Genomic DNA, 16,765 nt, shown 5'->3' on the forward strand with positions numbered 1-16,765 from the left:
GTCATGTAACTCCGTTCTAAGGGCATTCTAGGCAAAACAAAATGGCAGCAACCATCCAAATGCAGACCGGAGGAGTGCTACTGGTGACTACTGTCCCAACCACAACTTTTGCCTTCACCACCCAAAAATGCAGGTGAGGGAAGGCAGTTTAACTTCCTTTGTTCTCTCCTTTTCAACCCCACCACCAGCTCCTAAATTCAGGGGGTGGGAAACAGTTTGGGATTAGATTCATAAAGGGAAAACCAACTGAAAATGAATAAGATCAATCTAAGGGTGAAAAAGAATGGAAGTGAGATTCTACAGTTTATTTACAACATGGAGTGCATGTTTTGTGTGTGGTGCAACTATTAATTTATTTGCCAAAGCAGAAAGGAGATCTCTTGGGCCATAGGTTAAGACATCACATGCTTTAGATGTGGAAGGTCCCCAGCTGCAGGCCATGGTTATGAAAAGGAAATCTGGATGGGAAAGATTCTTGCCTAACCATTGGAGGAGCTATTGCAAATCAGAGCCAGGAGGAGGAAGGACTTCCTCTTTAGTGTTTTACTACCATTCATATACAGTGGTGCCTCGCAAGACGAAAAGAATCCGTTCCGTGAGTCTCTTCGTCTTGCGGTTTTTTCCGTCTTGCGAAGCAAGCCCATTAGCGGAGTAGCGCTATTAGCGCTATTAGCGGTTTAGCGGCTATTAGCGGCTATTAAAGACTTAAGGGATTAGCGGATTAGCTGCTAAAAGGCTATTAGAGGCTTAGGTCAGCTGATAAGCGGCTTAGATCAGCTGTTAAGCAGCTTAGCGATCAGCTGTTAAGCGGCTTAGCGAACAGCTGTTAAGCGGCTTAGGGGCTTGGGGAAAAGGGGGGGGGGGGACCCCAGGAATCGCAAGACATTCTCGTCTTGCGAAGCAAGCCCATAGCAAATTCGTTTTGCGAAGCACCTCCAAAACGGAAAACCCTTTTGTCTAGCGGGTTTTCCGTCTTGCGAGGCATTCGTCTTGCAGGGCACCACTGTAGATATGTATGGCGTAGAAGCCAAAGACTCAGCTGAACCTTCCCTGAGAAGTCAGAACTAACTATACATTCAGTCTTTTCAGGCCTGTACCACTTCAGATTATGAGAAGGGACCACAATGACCATCTATCATCTGTCTATCTATCTATCTATCTATCTATACACACACACACACACACACACACACACACGGAAACTAGCATAGAGCAAAAAAGTTTTCACTTAGTCCTCTCCCTGTTTTTTATGCCAAGAAGTATTAAAAAATGCAATCTATTACCTACAGTCTGGAGAATAATAGCCCCAGAAGGCTGTACCATATGATTATACTAAATATATAAATCAGCCTTCAGCCATTTAAGCCAGTTTGGAAAATAGTACATATTGTAAAAAAAATTTAACTACCAGAACAAAAATGAAACATATTGCAATAGACTGAGTCAAACATCAGAAATGCTTCTCTTGTCCAAATTTATTTAATCTGGATTTCCCTCCTTTTAATGGCTGTTTCTCATTAGCGCTTTCATTAATAAAATTTGTTGAGTTCATTCTTTGATCCAGACACCCTTCCCTTTTATGAGTCTCCCCCCCTCCAAAAAAACAACAACCAAAAACCTCAGCTTGCCCTTCTGGGGTGTCTGAATAAGTGAGTCCTACTGTTCTACTAATGACATGGGTAAACTGAATTAAATAAAAACATGAATCCTTGGCATTTAAACGTCAACCTAAACAATCCCAAATCACCCACAGAATGTGCAAATTAACCTTATGTTTTGGTGTGTTTTCCCACAGCCACACACTCGAGACAACTGCTCTTTTGTGGCAATTGCCCTACATTTCCCTCAACTCTTTCACTTCCGTTATCTCCGCACTTTGCATCCCATAATTCATGGGGATGGATTAGTGCAGCTATGCATATGAGGTCGTGAATGTGGGATAACCTCTGTAGAAAAGGGTAATTCTGCACTAACAAGTAAGGGGCCAACTTCTGCTAAGGGAACTGGGAGAAAAATAACGTTCTTTGGCTTTCCAGTCTAGTTCTCAAAAGTTCTGCATGCAGAAGTAGAGAAACAAGCCAACTCAAATGAAGTGTAGATGAAGTAACATAAAACTTGGGATTTATTCTTTTATTATTATTGATTAAATTTCTGAACCACACTTTATATGGGAATCACAGGGCAATATAATACAATACTACAATATAATACAAAAACACAAAAATGCATACCATGGTAACAAACAAAATTAAGTTTGTGTGCTGAACTGATGGGCTAATAATTCATACCCAGTTGTCTCCATGCTTGGTTAGATTAATTATTTCTTCCTTCTTCCTCTGCAGGACAATATTTTTAAGCTGGAAGATTCACATTTTGAAAACGGCAGAGGAAAAAGCCCCTATGACCCCAAACTGCTGACAGCTTCTCTTTTAATAGGTAGGATTTATTTATTTGTTTGTTTATTTTCATAAAATAGGCTTTATCTATAGGTACCTGCCTCTTCCTGTTCCTGATGGTTATCAGCGGCTCTGCTTCCTTATTTCAACATCTTCCCAGGGAGAAATGGAATGTGGTTTTGTTTGGCTGCACCACAAGTGAAGACACGCTTAATCCTACACAACAATAGCAACCCATAATTTCTGATGATAGACATGCCACTTGGGAAATTCCAATCTTTACAATAGTGCAATCATTACACTATGAATGTGAACTTATGGACAATGGCAACGGTGCAAAATTCTGGTTCTTAAATCATGCACATGGTCTTTGTGTTTAGGGCAGACTCTCTCCTTCAGATTTTCTTCACTCTGTGCTTCTCCCTGTGCATAAGCAGTGGCAGGAAGGAACATGAGAGGGGGAGCAAAGTGGCTGTGCCATTCTCTACCCTCTTAAAGGTAAAGGTAAAGGACCACTGACAGTTAAGTCCGGTCGTGAACGACACTGGGGTTGCGGCACTCATCTCGCTTTACTGGCCGAGGGAGCCAGCGTTTATCTGCAGACAGTTTTTCCGGGTCATGTGACCAGCATGACTAAGCCGCTTCTGGCGAAACCAGCACAGCGCATGGGAACGCCATTTACCTTCCCCGCCAGAGTGGTACCTATTTATCTACTTGCACTTTGACATGCTTTCGAACTGCTAGGTTGGCAGGAGCTGGGACTGAGCAACGGGAGCTCATCCCATTGCAGGGATTTGAACTGCCGACCTTCTGATGGCAAGCCCTAGGCTCAGTGGTTTAGACCACATCACCACCCACGTCCCACTCTACCCCCTTACCCAGGAATAATTCTGGGACACATGGTGCCTGAATAGGCTGTAGAAGGTTCCTGTTCAAAAACCTCACAGGGTCTTGCCCTTGCTAGAAAATTGTGGACGTGCAACAAAATTAGAATTTGAACATGTGTGGAGGCAATTGGTATTTCATTATCATGAAGGCACATGAAATTCAAAAAGTGATTAGTGGCTTGATGTTACTTGAGCAACACAGATACACATTTTAAAGAAAGAACATTGCTCTCTATTTTCTAGATGTTCTTCAGGGGACGGAAAGCATTTCAATATGAGTTTCTCTTCTTCTGCACTTAAGAAGAGTAATTCTGACTTTTAACCAACGCTTGATGCTTTTTTCCTGCCTCTGAAAGTTCAGGTGATTACTCCCCTGAAGTCAATGCCTTGCTGCAACTTGCACCCTGTATTTACTCAAAACAGAAGGGAGAGAAAGTACGTCTGAAAAGACGGGTATATAAATTAGTGCCTGGGGCAACTTTAATTTGTGGTGCTGCTTCTCCCGAGAGGCTGACTTCCCTATTTGCATTAATATTCAGTCAAGAAAGAATACGATGACAAGGGCGTCTTACGCAAACCTCATGGCATGTAGCCAAATGAAGGCAATGGAGTGTTGTCTTCTCACATTCCTTTTTCATGTGGACTTACAATGATACAATGATTTTGGGTTTTTTGGGTTTTCTTCTCTTTTTTCTTTTTTCACAAATCCTTTCTTCTTGTGTGGAAGACATATGGAATTGGAGGCAAGGTGTTAAGGAAGAGAGAAATCAATATGAAGAGCAGAGGTGATGGCTTTTAACGTATTCAGGAGGACAAAAAGCTGCCTTATACTAGGTCAGATTATTCACCCATCAAGCCTCATATTGTCTATTCTACCTGAGAGGCCATCCACATTGATGCCTTAGAGCACAGTGAAGTCATTTGTCCCCCCCGCCCCTGTGTGCCAGAGTGTTTCACAGCTCTTTCACCCATGAAAAAAGGTAAAGATAAAGGACCCCTGGATGGTTAAATCCAGTCAAAGGCGACTATGAGGTACAGCAGCACTCATCTCACTTTCAGGCCGAGGGAGCTGGCATTTGTCCGCAGACAGCTTTCCGGGTCCTGTGGCCAGTGTGACTAAACTGTGGAGCAATGGAACACCATGATGTAAATCAGAGCGCACGGAAATGCCGTTTACCTTCCTGCCACAGCGGTACCTATTTATCTACTTGCACTGGCGTGCTTTCAAACTGCTAGGTTGGCAGGAACTAGGAAAGAGCAACAGGAGCTCACCCCATTGTGCAGATTCAAACTACCAACCTTTCAATCAGCAAGCCCAAGAGGCTCATTGGTTTAGACCACAGTGCCACCCGCATCCATAGATATTCACATCAGCGCAGCGTGCACCTTGGCTAGAGGTGAATGAGCAGGGGAGGCTGGTCCACTTGTGTACCACCAAAATCTCTCTGTCATCAGCCATCCCTCACTTGCTTACCTTCTAACATCAAATCTACTCAGGGGGTCATTGTGACTGTCAGTCTTATACTTGCGGGAATGAGGAGGATGAGGACAAAACTAGAATCATTCAGCTGAACCTGTTATGATTCTGACTCCATCTTCTGTTTTTGCTCCTTAATTCCCACCCCACCAGTCTCAGTGGCCATCAGTTGCCACTGCAAATTTAGAACAGCTTAAAGACTCAATTCCATGTGAAGTTGGTTTAAGAAAAACATGCATCAAACAGTGGTATCTTATCAGCTCAGGTAGGAAAACTATTGAGCAGTAGAATCCCTAATCTGTCCTGCATACTCAATTCCAGGTACAAATATGGGAACTGGAATCTCAGCTAAACAGGAACTCCGCCCACCCCCCCAAGCTACGTCATCAGGAATTGAATTTTGTAAGCTCAAAACATTTTTGAAATACACAAATGGGCACACTGCTGTTTCTTTAATCACTCCTAATTCAATAATATTTTTAAATGTTTCATAGCTATTAATTCTTCTGCCCTAAATGTTTCTTGCTCTATCTCCTTCCAAATGATTTTCATTACTTTTAAGAGCTGTTCATTTATGATAACCGTTACTCTGGTGTGTTGAGCAAAATGCCAGCTGTGGCAGAGATGTGCGCAGCTCTCAGGCATCATTTAGCTGCAATTCATTATTAATAGGCTGCTCCAAGCACATCTTCCCAGTGTGTGTCCATGAGGAGGTCTCCACATTAAATTTACCTGGTCCAGGAAGAATACGAGAACATTTTAAAGACCAAACAAGAGTAAGGGAGGAGGGAATTGCATATTTTTCTATGGTACTTTTGTAATGGAGATTATTTATTAATGAAGAAAGCTAAGGTTACACAATCTGTTCTTCTTTAAGGACACAACCTAGGCTTCCCTTTAGCAAGCTCCACTGAATTGTGGAGCAGGAGCTCTGAATCTCTCGTTCGATGCCCATTCATCCCAATGATGGATGCGCAGAATAACTTTCCTGTGGACCGTGCCCATTCAGATTTGAATCTCCTACCGTTAGATGTATATAGAAATGTTTGGGCTGTATTCAACCAAGTCCTACTCAGATTAGACTCCTTTAACAACAACAACAATCTTTATTACGGTCCAGAAACCCAACAAATTGTTACAAAGCAATACACAATTCATACAGCCTACCTCCAGGTTAAACAAGCATTTTGTTCAGAATATAGGAATCATTGATTCTTGCAACCACTGATAAAAACTTTGCCACTGCTAATGTTCTAGCATTTGTCTGGTCTTCCAATAGGAACCTGACATAGTGAGCCTCTGATTTTCCCGGGAAAGGTACCAGCAAGGGTAGTATCAGTTCAGCCTTGGCTTGCTCATATTTTGCACAGTGCAACAAAATATGTTTTATGGATTCGATGTCTTGAGATGTATTCCACTAAGTCCTACTCAGATTAGACTCCTTTAAATTAATGAAGCTAAGCTAGTTACGACTATTAACTTCAGTGAGTAAGAGTAGCATCAACCAGAATATAAAAACCCTTGACGCCTTTGGTCACACCATAAGTTAGTGAGAACAAAGAAAACAGCCTTGAAAAAACAGAACACATAAGAGAGCTTGCATCAGATGTAGTTACTTTGATATGGAGAAAGCTCTCTGTGCTTGGTTAATGAGACACAGAGACTGTGTGACTCCCTTTCTGCTAAGGTTCCAGTTCCTTCTGTTCCCACACTTGGGGTGTTTTGCTTAGCTGCCTCTGAGCCATGTTGGTGTCCATAACTTAAACAAAATGGAAGGGACTGTCAAACGATGGTAAGTTTATAAACCAGCATAAGGGCAGCCAACATTACGTGTTAGTCCCAAACTCTAGGGGAAACCCAATCTTTGCTTCTAGTATTCTCTAATATTGCTCACAATGGTCGATTCTGTTTTTTAATCAAGCTGAGGAGAGTTTCAACCAGGAGTAGCCACCATACACAGAGCACCCAAACTTGGGATATTCCCATGCAAGCCCGCTAGTGCATTAAGTTCAATGTTCTTCAGTGGGCACCTTGAAAGGATTAAGCTTTGCACCTGTGACATTCAGGCTGGGCAACCCATTGGCTTCTTCTAGGATGTCTTCCCTGAATACCTTTAATAAGTTCTTTTCTGACAAGGACCATACATATCTATGCAAATTATTAGGGCAAGTAAATAATAAAAAAAGGTTTTGGCTCCTAATCAATACCCATGATATATGTAGAGTGAGACAAGAAGAACATTACATGACCTTTCAGCCAGGAGAGATCTGAATCCCAGCAGGTGTTCAGGAAAGGTGCTTGAAGGAACCATCTCTCCCTCCCTTTCCACTCATATTGTGCATCCTCCAGCTTTCTGTCGCTCTCTGACACGGCCAAGAAACAAAATCCAAGATCCATGAAAATTGCACCACTATCTCAGAGTGCACCATTGGATTATCTCCCATAGAAATGAATTGTTGCCAGTCATTGCTATGGGGGAAATGAAGCATTGGGATTTTGTGGAGGGGGCTGTAGTGTGCCCCCTCCACTAAATCCTGTGGGAAGGATGGGGACCTCAGTGTCTGTGCACAGAGCACAAATGTTTCACACACAAGCCCCATAACGTATAAAAAATACTGCAAACGTCTTGTTTTAAACACACACAAGTACTACATGCATATACAAATGCACACACACACACATACTTTGGCTTCTGAAATCTCCTGCTCTGGGTGACCTCTTCCCCTCTTTGACAACGATGAAATGAAAGCAGCCTTCTTGTCTTTCCCTTGATTTATATTGATTCCTCCCAAGTCTCTGGAGAGAGCTGAGAAGCAAATGGGGGTAAAGTTAAGTAAAGGCTAACAGAGGCATCAAAGGCATTTTCTCAAGCACAGTACATAATAAGAGCTATAATTAAGTGATTGTCTCTCCTTTTAAAAATAGCAAGTGGCAGATGAGACAGAAAGATGATAAATAGGTAATTAATGTGCTGTTCTCTTTCACTCGATTTTGATTATACCTCCTGCTGGGGAGAAGAGGCCTTGTTGCTTTTAATCTTCTTCTCATTCCACCTATTTCCACTATCATGTTTTCTCCCCCTTCCGACTCTTACGATGCGCAGCCCTGCTTGCAGCCTTTCAAGGGAAAGCGGCTCAACTTTCCCAGCAGGCATGATCAGACATGGCTGCCCCGCCATGGAAATGTATTCTAAAATTGGCATGGAAAATACGAGCATGCCTTGGAACTAATAAGCTTGTTTCCAACAAAGTCATATTAAATTCTGTCGAGGGCATTTGCTGGGGCCGTGACAAATGGAATACCTGAACTTTAATAACCAGTCAATTCATTCCATGATTTTTGCTTTGAAAGGCAAAGATCCTTATTCAGCACTCCGTGAGCAGAATCAAAGCAAGCACGGTCATTCCAGTGTCAACTGCAGTTCCCTGTATACTAAAGAAACAGGTTCAGCTGTGCAGTGGCGTAGCGTGGGGGGTGCAGGGGGGGGCCGGCCGCACCGGGCGCAACATCTGGGGGTTAGGGTTAGGGGGCGCAAATCCACGGGTTAGGGGGTGCAAATTACTTGCCTTGCCCCGGGTGCTGACAACCCACGCTACGCCACTGCAGCTGTGGGCCAACAGGGCTGGCCTGAATCTCTGGCAGACCAGTTGCCAAGGCCCACTTGCTGTGCTTCCAGGGGAGCGGAAGAGGTCTGTAGGCACCCAGAAGCATCTGGGCAGAAATCTGTAGCCAGAACCCTTGAGCCCCAAGCCAAGTGACTGCTGGCAACCAGAGGCATACCTAGGGGATGGCCAGAATGGCCCCACCAAAGGAGCAGGCTCAGGGCCCCCAAAAATCTCCACTCTGGCTCAGAGTGGCTAGGAGTAAAATCAGTGAGCGGAGGGCATGAAGGAGGTAGGAAGCCAGGCAGACGGGCAGGCAGACTGACAAAGGAAGAGCAGAACAGACCCAACACCGTTGGCCACAGAAGTCATTGGCCAAGTGGGAGAGGTGATAAAAAGCCAACTTTTTGAGTTCCTGGCTCATGGTCTCTTCTGGCTTTGGAGACATCTCCTTGCCAGGGTGTGTGTGTGGCATCAATATAGCTCCTTGCGCGAGGGAGCCTAGGTATGCATCTGTGGTATGCAACTACATGCCAACAATCTGCTTCAGTTCCTCAGTCTTGGTTCTGGGAAGGTATCAGGCTAATCTTATGTGTTTTGCTAGAGCAATGTGGTGGCTTGCTTTGGCTCCTGCCTGGTTGACTTTCTTTCCAGTCCCTCTCTTGTAGACCACCCATTGACCTTGGCCCCTTGGCCTATTCAACAGAATTTGCAACAGCTAGCTGCTTCTGTCACAGTCCATAGACATTTTCCATCATCACTGCAGCCCAATCCTGTGATGGCACGGGCGCAAAGCCAATGCCGTCTGTGCACAGAGTTGCCCATGACATTTCAGTGAGTGGAGCGTAAATTGTGCGCTTGGGAGCTCTGAAGCACACATCCTAAAGTGGTTGATGTTTAGTAGCATATGTCCTCGGCTTGTCTTTTTTGCGACATGGATAATTTTTTCCAAATGGTAAAGTGTGGCATACGGGCATGTTCTAAAAGATGGATAAAGGAAGGAAGGAACTGTGGTAAAAAGGAGGGGCTTTTTTTGATTGTAAAAGAAATGAAAGAAACTAGAATCATAGAACTGTAGAGTTGGGGGGGTGTCATCTAATCTAACCCCTCAATGCAGGAATCACAGATTAGGAGGGGGACAAAGAAAAATACGATGTCAAAAGAAACTCTCAGTGAGGAGAGGAAAGTCCAAACGAGTGTGTGCTCTGATTTGAGATGGGAGATGGATTGAGGCTCAACAGGAAGTGAGGAGCAAAGTCTTCTGTTGAGGCTGACACATTTCCTGTCTCTGGGCTGCAAGGCTTATCACTTGGACACCTCTGAGATTCACCAGAAAATAACGTTGCCCACCTAGATGCTTGTCTCCTCCTCTAAATAACCATGTATCATAAGCAAGGCATATATTGGCAACACTCCCTCCTCAAGTTTTTCTGCAAAAAGCTGGAATGAAAGCGGTAAACACGGAAGGTCCTGAAATGTATATGCCAGACCTTTGCCTGTGCAAATAGCTTTCAACCGTCATGCGTGTTGTGCATTGGCATTCTGTTTGCTCCTTTGTAATAAATTCCGATAGGTTCACTGAGTGGCTGATATTCCGTGCAATTTCATGCAATGTTACAGATGGTGAGCTTTATTCCGGAACGGCGGCAGATTTCATGGGCAGAGATTTTGCCATTTTCCGTACGCTGGGGCACCATCACCCAATCAGGACAGAGCAGCACGACTCCCGGTGGCTTAATGGTAAGTCAGGAATATCGTTTATCCACTTTCCATAGTTTTAAACGATGGCTAATTAACTTTAATGTGCAACACTTATTCACAGTCGCTCAGCACCACATTGGTATTGCCACAAATGAATGAAACTAATTGGGCTTGATTTTATGTGTGCTTTGATTTTAATTCCATTGTTATTTGTAGAGTGTGGATTTTGCCTTAATATGGAGATGGGCAGCTTCTGTATTATCGAGAGCTGCTATATTCTGTGAACTGAGAGCCAAAAGTATGTTTTCTTCTGCAAACCAATTCCCTGCCCCGACATCCCCATGCACTGTGGAGTCAGACTGCATAATAAAATTGGCACATTTAGCACTAAGGTCTTCCCAGCTGTGAAGCACATGAGCTCAGGCATATGATCACATGCCAATATTTAGATGTACATGTTTCATACAGATATCAAAACGAGAGATAAAACATGCAATTGTAGAATGTCTCTGCTGCTTAAAACTGGGAGACATTTTTTTTCTGTTCTTCATTAACAAAGCCATGAGTAACTTCTTTTCTTTTATCATATTGTGATTAAAATTTTTGAGTCTCCAGGAATCAGATAAAAATCATTTTAGGGGTTAGTTCTGGTTCATAGGCCACCAGTTAACTATCCTGCCTTTAAACCATGCTGGAAGGCCTTAGGCAGCTCTGCTTCTGCAAGACAAGCAAATTTCCCAGGGAGAAGTTTCACCACAGACACAGAAAAGGATGGCCAGTAAGAATTGCATTATTGAGCAAGCTGTTGGTATCAAGTCCGCATTCTCTGATTTTGAAAAGACCTTTCCTGTTTCAGTATAATGTGTTTCAAATCTAAAGCTCTCCTTGGATGATCTCAGAAATTATGTTGATTGTTTACATAGACACACCAAACAGAAAAAAGTAGATCATTTTTTTCCCCCTGAGCCAGTCCAATTGGATCTGCTAACATTTAAGGATGAATCCGTTTCCAGCCTTAGAATAGCTCATTTAGCAGGATTAGCTGAGTGCAGTGCAGTTACCTGTGGATTCAGGCTGAGCGTCGGCTGAGATGACAGTTGAAACTTACCGTACTTTTCCGTGTATTAGACAAGGGTTTTTTACTCCAAAATAATGTAAAAAATGGGATGGTTGTCTTATACATGGGTAGTGCAGGCAGTGGCGTAGCGTGGGGGGTGCAGGGGGGGGGACCGGCCGCACCGGGCGCAACATCTGGGGGTTAGGGTTAGGGGGCGCAAATCCACAGGTTAGGGGGTGCAAATTACTTGCCTTGCCCCAGGTGCTGACAACCCACGCTACGCCACTGAGTGCAGGGGGGCGGGACTGGCAATTGGTTGCATCTGTGAGCAGGATCTAGCGATTGGGTGGGTGATTGGTGTCTGCCGCAAGGGCTGCTTTGGATTGGCTGCTGCTTTGTCAATTGGGTGGGCAATTTGGATTGGCTGTTGTTCTGGCAATTTGGCTTGCGTCGCTTGCGATTGTTAGCGTTTGCCAGTTGGGTAAGTGATACTCGGTTCGGCATTCCTCCTCCCCCCCCCAAAAAAAAAATCACTCAGCAACCATGGGCATCCCCCCCATAAAACAACCCTCAACAACTCTGGTTAATTCTCCCCACAAAAAGCACAACAACTCTGTGCCATCTCCCCCCATTTTCTTAAATTTGAGCCCCCCCAAATACATGGGGGCGTCTTATAGATGGAAAAGTATGGTATGTGATCTGCCTAATGCAGCCTCCTTTGGTGGGCCAAATGCAGCAGACAATGAGTTGAACCTAATGGAATAAATTGGGGAGGGGCATAGAGCTAGCCAGAGAGGGCTGTTGTATTAGATGAGTCCCAGATAGAGACTGGAGGGCAGCATTTTTTGGGAGGGGGGGTTGGCCTGATATTATCCGCCACCACTATGTTCCAGTGGCCTTACAGTATCCTGGTGACCCTAGTGTGGCCTTGAATCCTGGCCTTTGAGCGCCTCTTCGGTGGCTGTGGCTCACCTCTTGGGGCAGAGCTGCCATAAGAGCCCCTTTGCAGAGGCATCACTATTGGGAGGGGGAGGTGAAAAGGCAAAAGCCAGCAGTGGAATTGGGACTGTGCAGGCACACCAGTGGAGCCCACAAAGTTCAGATTTTGTCATCGCCTTGTCCCTTGCCTTCCATAGTGATGCCCTTGCTCAGTGGTGGAGGAACCCTCTCTGGCACCCGGGGCAGCACAGCAGCCGTATGGACTGCGCTTGTGCGGCATCACATGCATGCACACTCTGTATAGAATGCCGCACAAGCGCAGTCCATACAGGCTGCCGCTCGCACGGGACGGCCATATGGGCTGCCGCTTGCACGGCGACTGTACGGACTGCTGCATGAGCGGCATTCTGTATGGACTGTACATGTGTGGCGGCCATACGGGCTGCCGCTCGCGCGCGATGGCCTTATGGTTGCCTTGCAAGAGGCAGCCCGTACGGGTGCCTGTACGGACGCCACACGAGCAACGCCCATACGGACTGCAGGCGCCCTCTGTCGCTCTACAGCTGGGGGGAGGCAGGGGCCATCTTGTCACCCCTCTCAGAGTGGCACCTGGGGCAGCCCGCCCCCTCCGCCCCCCCTTCCTACATGGCTGTTCCTTCAGCTCCATCCCACTGTGCAAACTGTGCCTGCTCTTCCTCTTGCTCCTCTTTGCACCGATCCGGACCATGCTGTCACAGAGGAAAGGCCTTTTTATTTTCAATAGCCATACGCAGCCCCACACAAAGCCCCAGACTGGTGTCTTCTTGGGTTCCCACTTCCATCTTTTCTCAATTCACACTTTTCCAGCTGCAGAGGTCGGAATCACTAAAGCTCTGCCTTTGAGAACCAATTGCTGCCCCCTGTCACAAGGAAATTCCACAATGGCTTTGGACTTGTACTGTCAACTAAGGCAGAAGCAGCAATGAGGGAGGGGGGGCAGGAATGCCTTTTAATTCAACGGGCACCCTGTGCCAGACGTAATGACTCACTGATTGGGAGCCCTGTAGGCGCTAACGCAATATAAATAACAACTATGAACCTCTGCCAAACATATGGCGCTGCTCGATGTTAGCATCATGAGAATGGTGTGTGTGCCATTTGTGAGAACACATTGGAAACGGTTATTCCTTGCTTTTACTTTCACTCTAATTTTAGTCAAGATAGCTGGACTTCAGAGTATGTCAACGGGTGAAAAGGGAGATTTTTCTTATTCTTCTTCTTTTGGCTTTCTGTGGACCTATAACCAAAGAATCTTCCGGAATACTATCTTTACTCTCCCCAGCTGATTGATCCCAAGGATAACCTGCCCTAGCTCAGTCATGCAAGTAAAAGCTGCTTTTGTGCTGCAGATCCACACACTGACAGCTGAGTCAGGAGGATTTATGCAGCGAGAGAGCGCAGTCATTGTCCACTGTCCCCATGGCTCAGTGCCGAAACTGTGGCATTCCCCTCTCTCCTTTTGAATTGCGCTCACCAGTCTCTCAGCGCTGAATGTGAGACCTGATTTTTCCCAAGTTAGCACTAAGGATGCATCTGAGAGGATCAGGAAATGGAAACGGCCTGAGGACAGAGAGGGGGTAAGATTACCTACCCAGAGCTTCTTGCAACCCCTCTAGAAATCAAAGCCTTTAGAAGCCGGAAGCTTTTATGGAATTCAAATGTATCTCCTCTGACTTACCAAAGGGAGGCTATTGGGTTATACTCCTTGCACGTGGTGCCTTTAGAGTAATAGTTTTCAAACTCAGGGGACCCTTTCCAGGTCGATTTGTCTGCCCTGGAAACCCAGTTCATTGTACAGTACTTTCTAGGGCAAGTTCTAGCATGCGCTGTGTTCATGCGGGAAATCAGCTGTCTGTTAGGCCTCTCTTTCTGCAGGCTGACGGGGCTGTGGGGGCTGAGGACATCCTGCCACCCCCCATTAAAGTCCTTTCCGGCTACCTTAGGGAACTGAGAGATCTCTCTTCCCCCCCTCCCATCCACATGCACACTAGGGAGGGAAGAATCTCTCAAGTTTGGTTCCTCTGTTTTACCCAGTGGTAAATAATAATAATAATAATAATAATAATAATAATAATAATAATAATAAATGTCCCATATCTGCATATGCATGAGTTTGTTTTTTAAAAACCACAACAACCTATGAAAAGTCATATGCATTTTCATGTACACTTCTACTCTTGCTAATTTTAACACACTTTTTGCAAGCAATTTTCCTATAATAAAATGCATTTTGCACATTATTTTTTTTACTAATGTGCACTTTTTTGTATGTGCTTTTCATTAATGTGCACATTTTTGAATGCATTCTTTGGCTGAAGAACTGCATCTCCATTGGGATTAGTTTTGAATGAGATCTGTGCCTCATTTCATATATTCCTTCGGGGAAGACATATATGGTATGTTTGCATCAAACTGCAGATTGAACATATTCCTCCCTCATCCTTAGCACACACACACACACACACACACACACACTTTGTTTTTTGTTTTTTTGCAGTTTTTACTTTTTTTGACAAAAAGGTTCTTAATCTTTAGACCGGCAGCTTTCACTGTAAAAATCTTAAGCTCAGCAAATTTCAATATTAGGGGCAGACAGATAGATGTTTTTGTCCAACAACTCCCTCCACTTCTCTCCGCAAGGAAATAAATGGTTGTATTCCCTTTATGCAGAGCTGAGGTTTTTTTAAAAGAGCGAGAGAGAAATGTTATGGGATGTTTTCATTATGTCCTTGCTTTTTATTCAGTTTTGTAAAGCTTCTTGATGTTTATACCATACTCTCTGTGGCTTTTTAAAAAAAAAAAAAAAACTAAATGGGAAAATAACCATGCCAAGTTCTCCAGAGACATTGTCCTTATGCTGCTGAGTACTATAGACATTGAGCGAGTATTCAGTGAGAGAGAGAGGCGGAATGCCCTCATAATTCCACAGCCTTTGGAATGGGAAACATGGCCTTGATCCTCAGTCGTACAGCACTTTCTCGCAATATTTTTCAGTAACTTCCTTTGATGGAATGCTTCCATTTCTGGATCCGTTGATCTCTGAGCACATTTTGAGAGCCCTCTGCTACCTTGACTAAGTCATCTGAAGTTACACCCACTGGGCTCCTGCGTGTTTGAATCTTAACCATGTTGACTTCAGTTGGAGAAGAAGCATCATGGACAACGACGTCACTGGATCTTGAATGTCTGACTTGACTCCCTCCCCCTCCCCTCCTTCTTCTGTGACAATTAGTTTAATTAGCATTGACCTCGTCAATATGAATTTCCTCTTTTCTGGCCACCATGGCCAGAGTCTGGTGGGCATTAAGAGATTTACTGTTGACTGCATAATTGGAGTTCATGTGTGCGGTTGAAATGAGTGGAGAGAATTGCACAGAAAACAATGCATGTCACCGCAGCGCGATCGCCTCTGCTGACATCGCTCTCAATAGCTCCCCCTCTGTGAAAACAGGGACTGTTTGCAAATTAATTAGTTTCTGGCAAGAGCCTGATTGTTGACCCAGAGTTTGTAGAGTGGAAGAACAATCAGATTAGTGTGTTCCATACAAAGGCCCAGGGCGACACCGGAGTGTGGTTTGCGAAACACGGTAGGACATGAATGGAGTGAAACAAATTCTTCTTTGGAGGTACCATGGCAAAGGTTAAGTGTGATGTGGCTGGAGCGCATGAGCCGTAAAGGTGGGGGAGAGATGGATTAGATATGTTCATCTGCATGAAGCTGGTTAATGCTAATTGACTCTTGGAGCAGCAGAGACATGGATGAGTGTGAGGCTCTGCAATGGGGTATGTCTTCTAATCGAGCAGTAAAAATTGTCCCAAAGGGAAATATGAGAGAGGCAGAAAGGAAATGCACACATTCAATCCAAATTTAAGGATTTTGAAATTAGTTTAATTGCCTAATCCCTTTCCTGCTCACTCAGAAGTATGTCTGTCTGATAGCAGAACTTTCAAGTGCGCATAAAATTGCAACCACAGTCTGTCTGAAGCCTATGGGCACAATCAGGTAATTTTAATTAAAAACAGCGTAGTCCCCGATTGCTCAAATTTGTATCTGTGTTTTAATACAAATACTAAAATAATTTGACAGGTAATTAATTCTGTAGTAGCAGCAGCCAAGAAGCTTGCTCCTATGATGGGGTGGTTTTACCTTTTAAAATGTGTAGGTATACTTCAATATTACGCCGAGCATTTATTTTACTGGAATTGGTTTGGGGTTGTGTAAAGTTATTTAAGTGGCATCTCATTAGTCAACCTTTAAAATGATATTTGCGTGTATATGTTCAGTCTGAAAATTATGGGTGGACAGAAAGAGAGAAAAAGTATTGAGAAAATGGGGGGGGGGGAGAGAAGACAAGTTCTGTTTAATTACCAGAAACACCAGAGCTTGCCTTCTTTTTGAAAATCACCGGCACCTGCCATGGCCATACTTTTCAGAAACACTCAAAATACCCAAATATAACTGCAAAGGCTACACAGTGAAGACCTACTGTGTTTTTTCATCCTTCCCATTCATTACACAGGTCAGTTTCCTGTTGAATTTTGCCCAGTGTGATGTAAAGCTGCTATTTGTGAGTAGCAATGAGCTGACAAAGCTTATTTGTCAATAAATTCAGTTCCTCCAAAAACATTAGGATGATTCATGTGGCAAAAAGGAGGTCACCACCTGG

At 44.4% G+C, this 16,765-nt stretch overlaps 1 protein-coding gene across 1 annotated transcript in view; it reads left to right on the forward strand.

The window, feature by feature from the left end:
- The window catches only part of SEMA3A (semaphorin 3A), a 192,111-nt gene that overhangs the window by 124,744 nt on the left and 50,602 nt on the right, over positions 1 to 16,765 (forward strand). The window contains exons 5-6 of the mRNA XM_083440751.1: positions 2,343 to 2,436; positions 9,983 to 10,102. Of these exons, the coding sequence (XP_083296877.1) occupies positions 2,343 to 2,436; positions 9,983 to 10,102 (214 nt within the window). The remainder of the gene's footprint in view (positions 1 to 2,342; positions 2,437 to 9,982; positions 10,103 to 16,765) is intronic.

This window comes from Podarcis tiliguerta, assembly GCF_965153285.1.
Source record: "Podarcis tiliguerta genome assembly, chromosome: 5".
In the NCBI taxonomy this organism is placed as follows: Eukaryota; Metazoa; Chordata; class Lepidosauria; order Squamata; family Lacertidae; genus Podarcis; species Podarcis tiliguerta.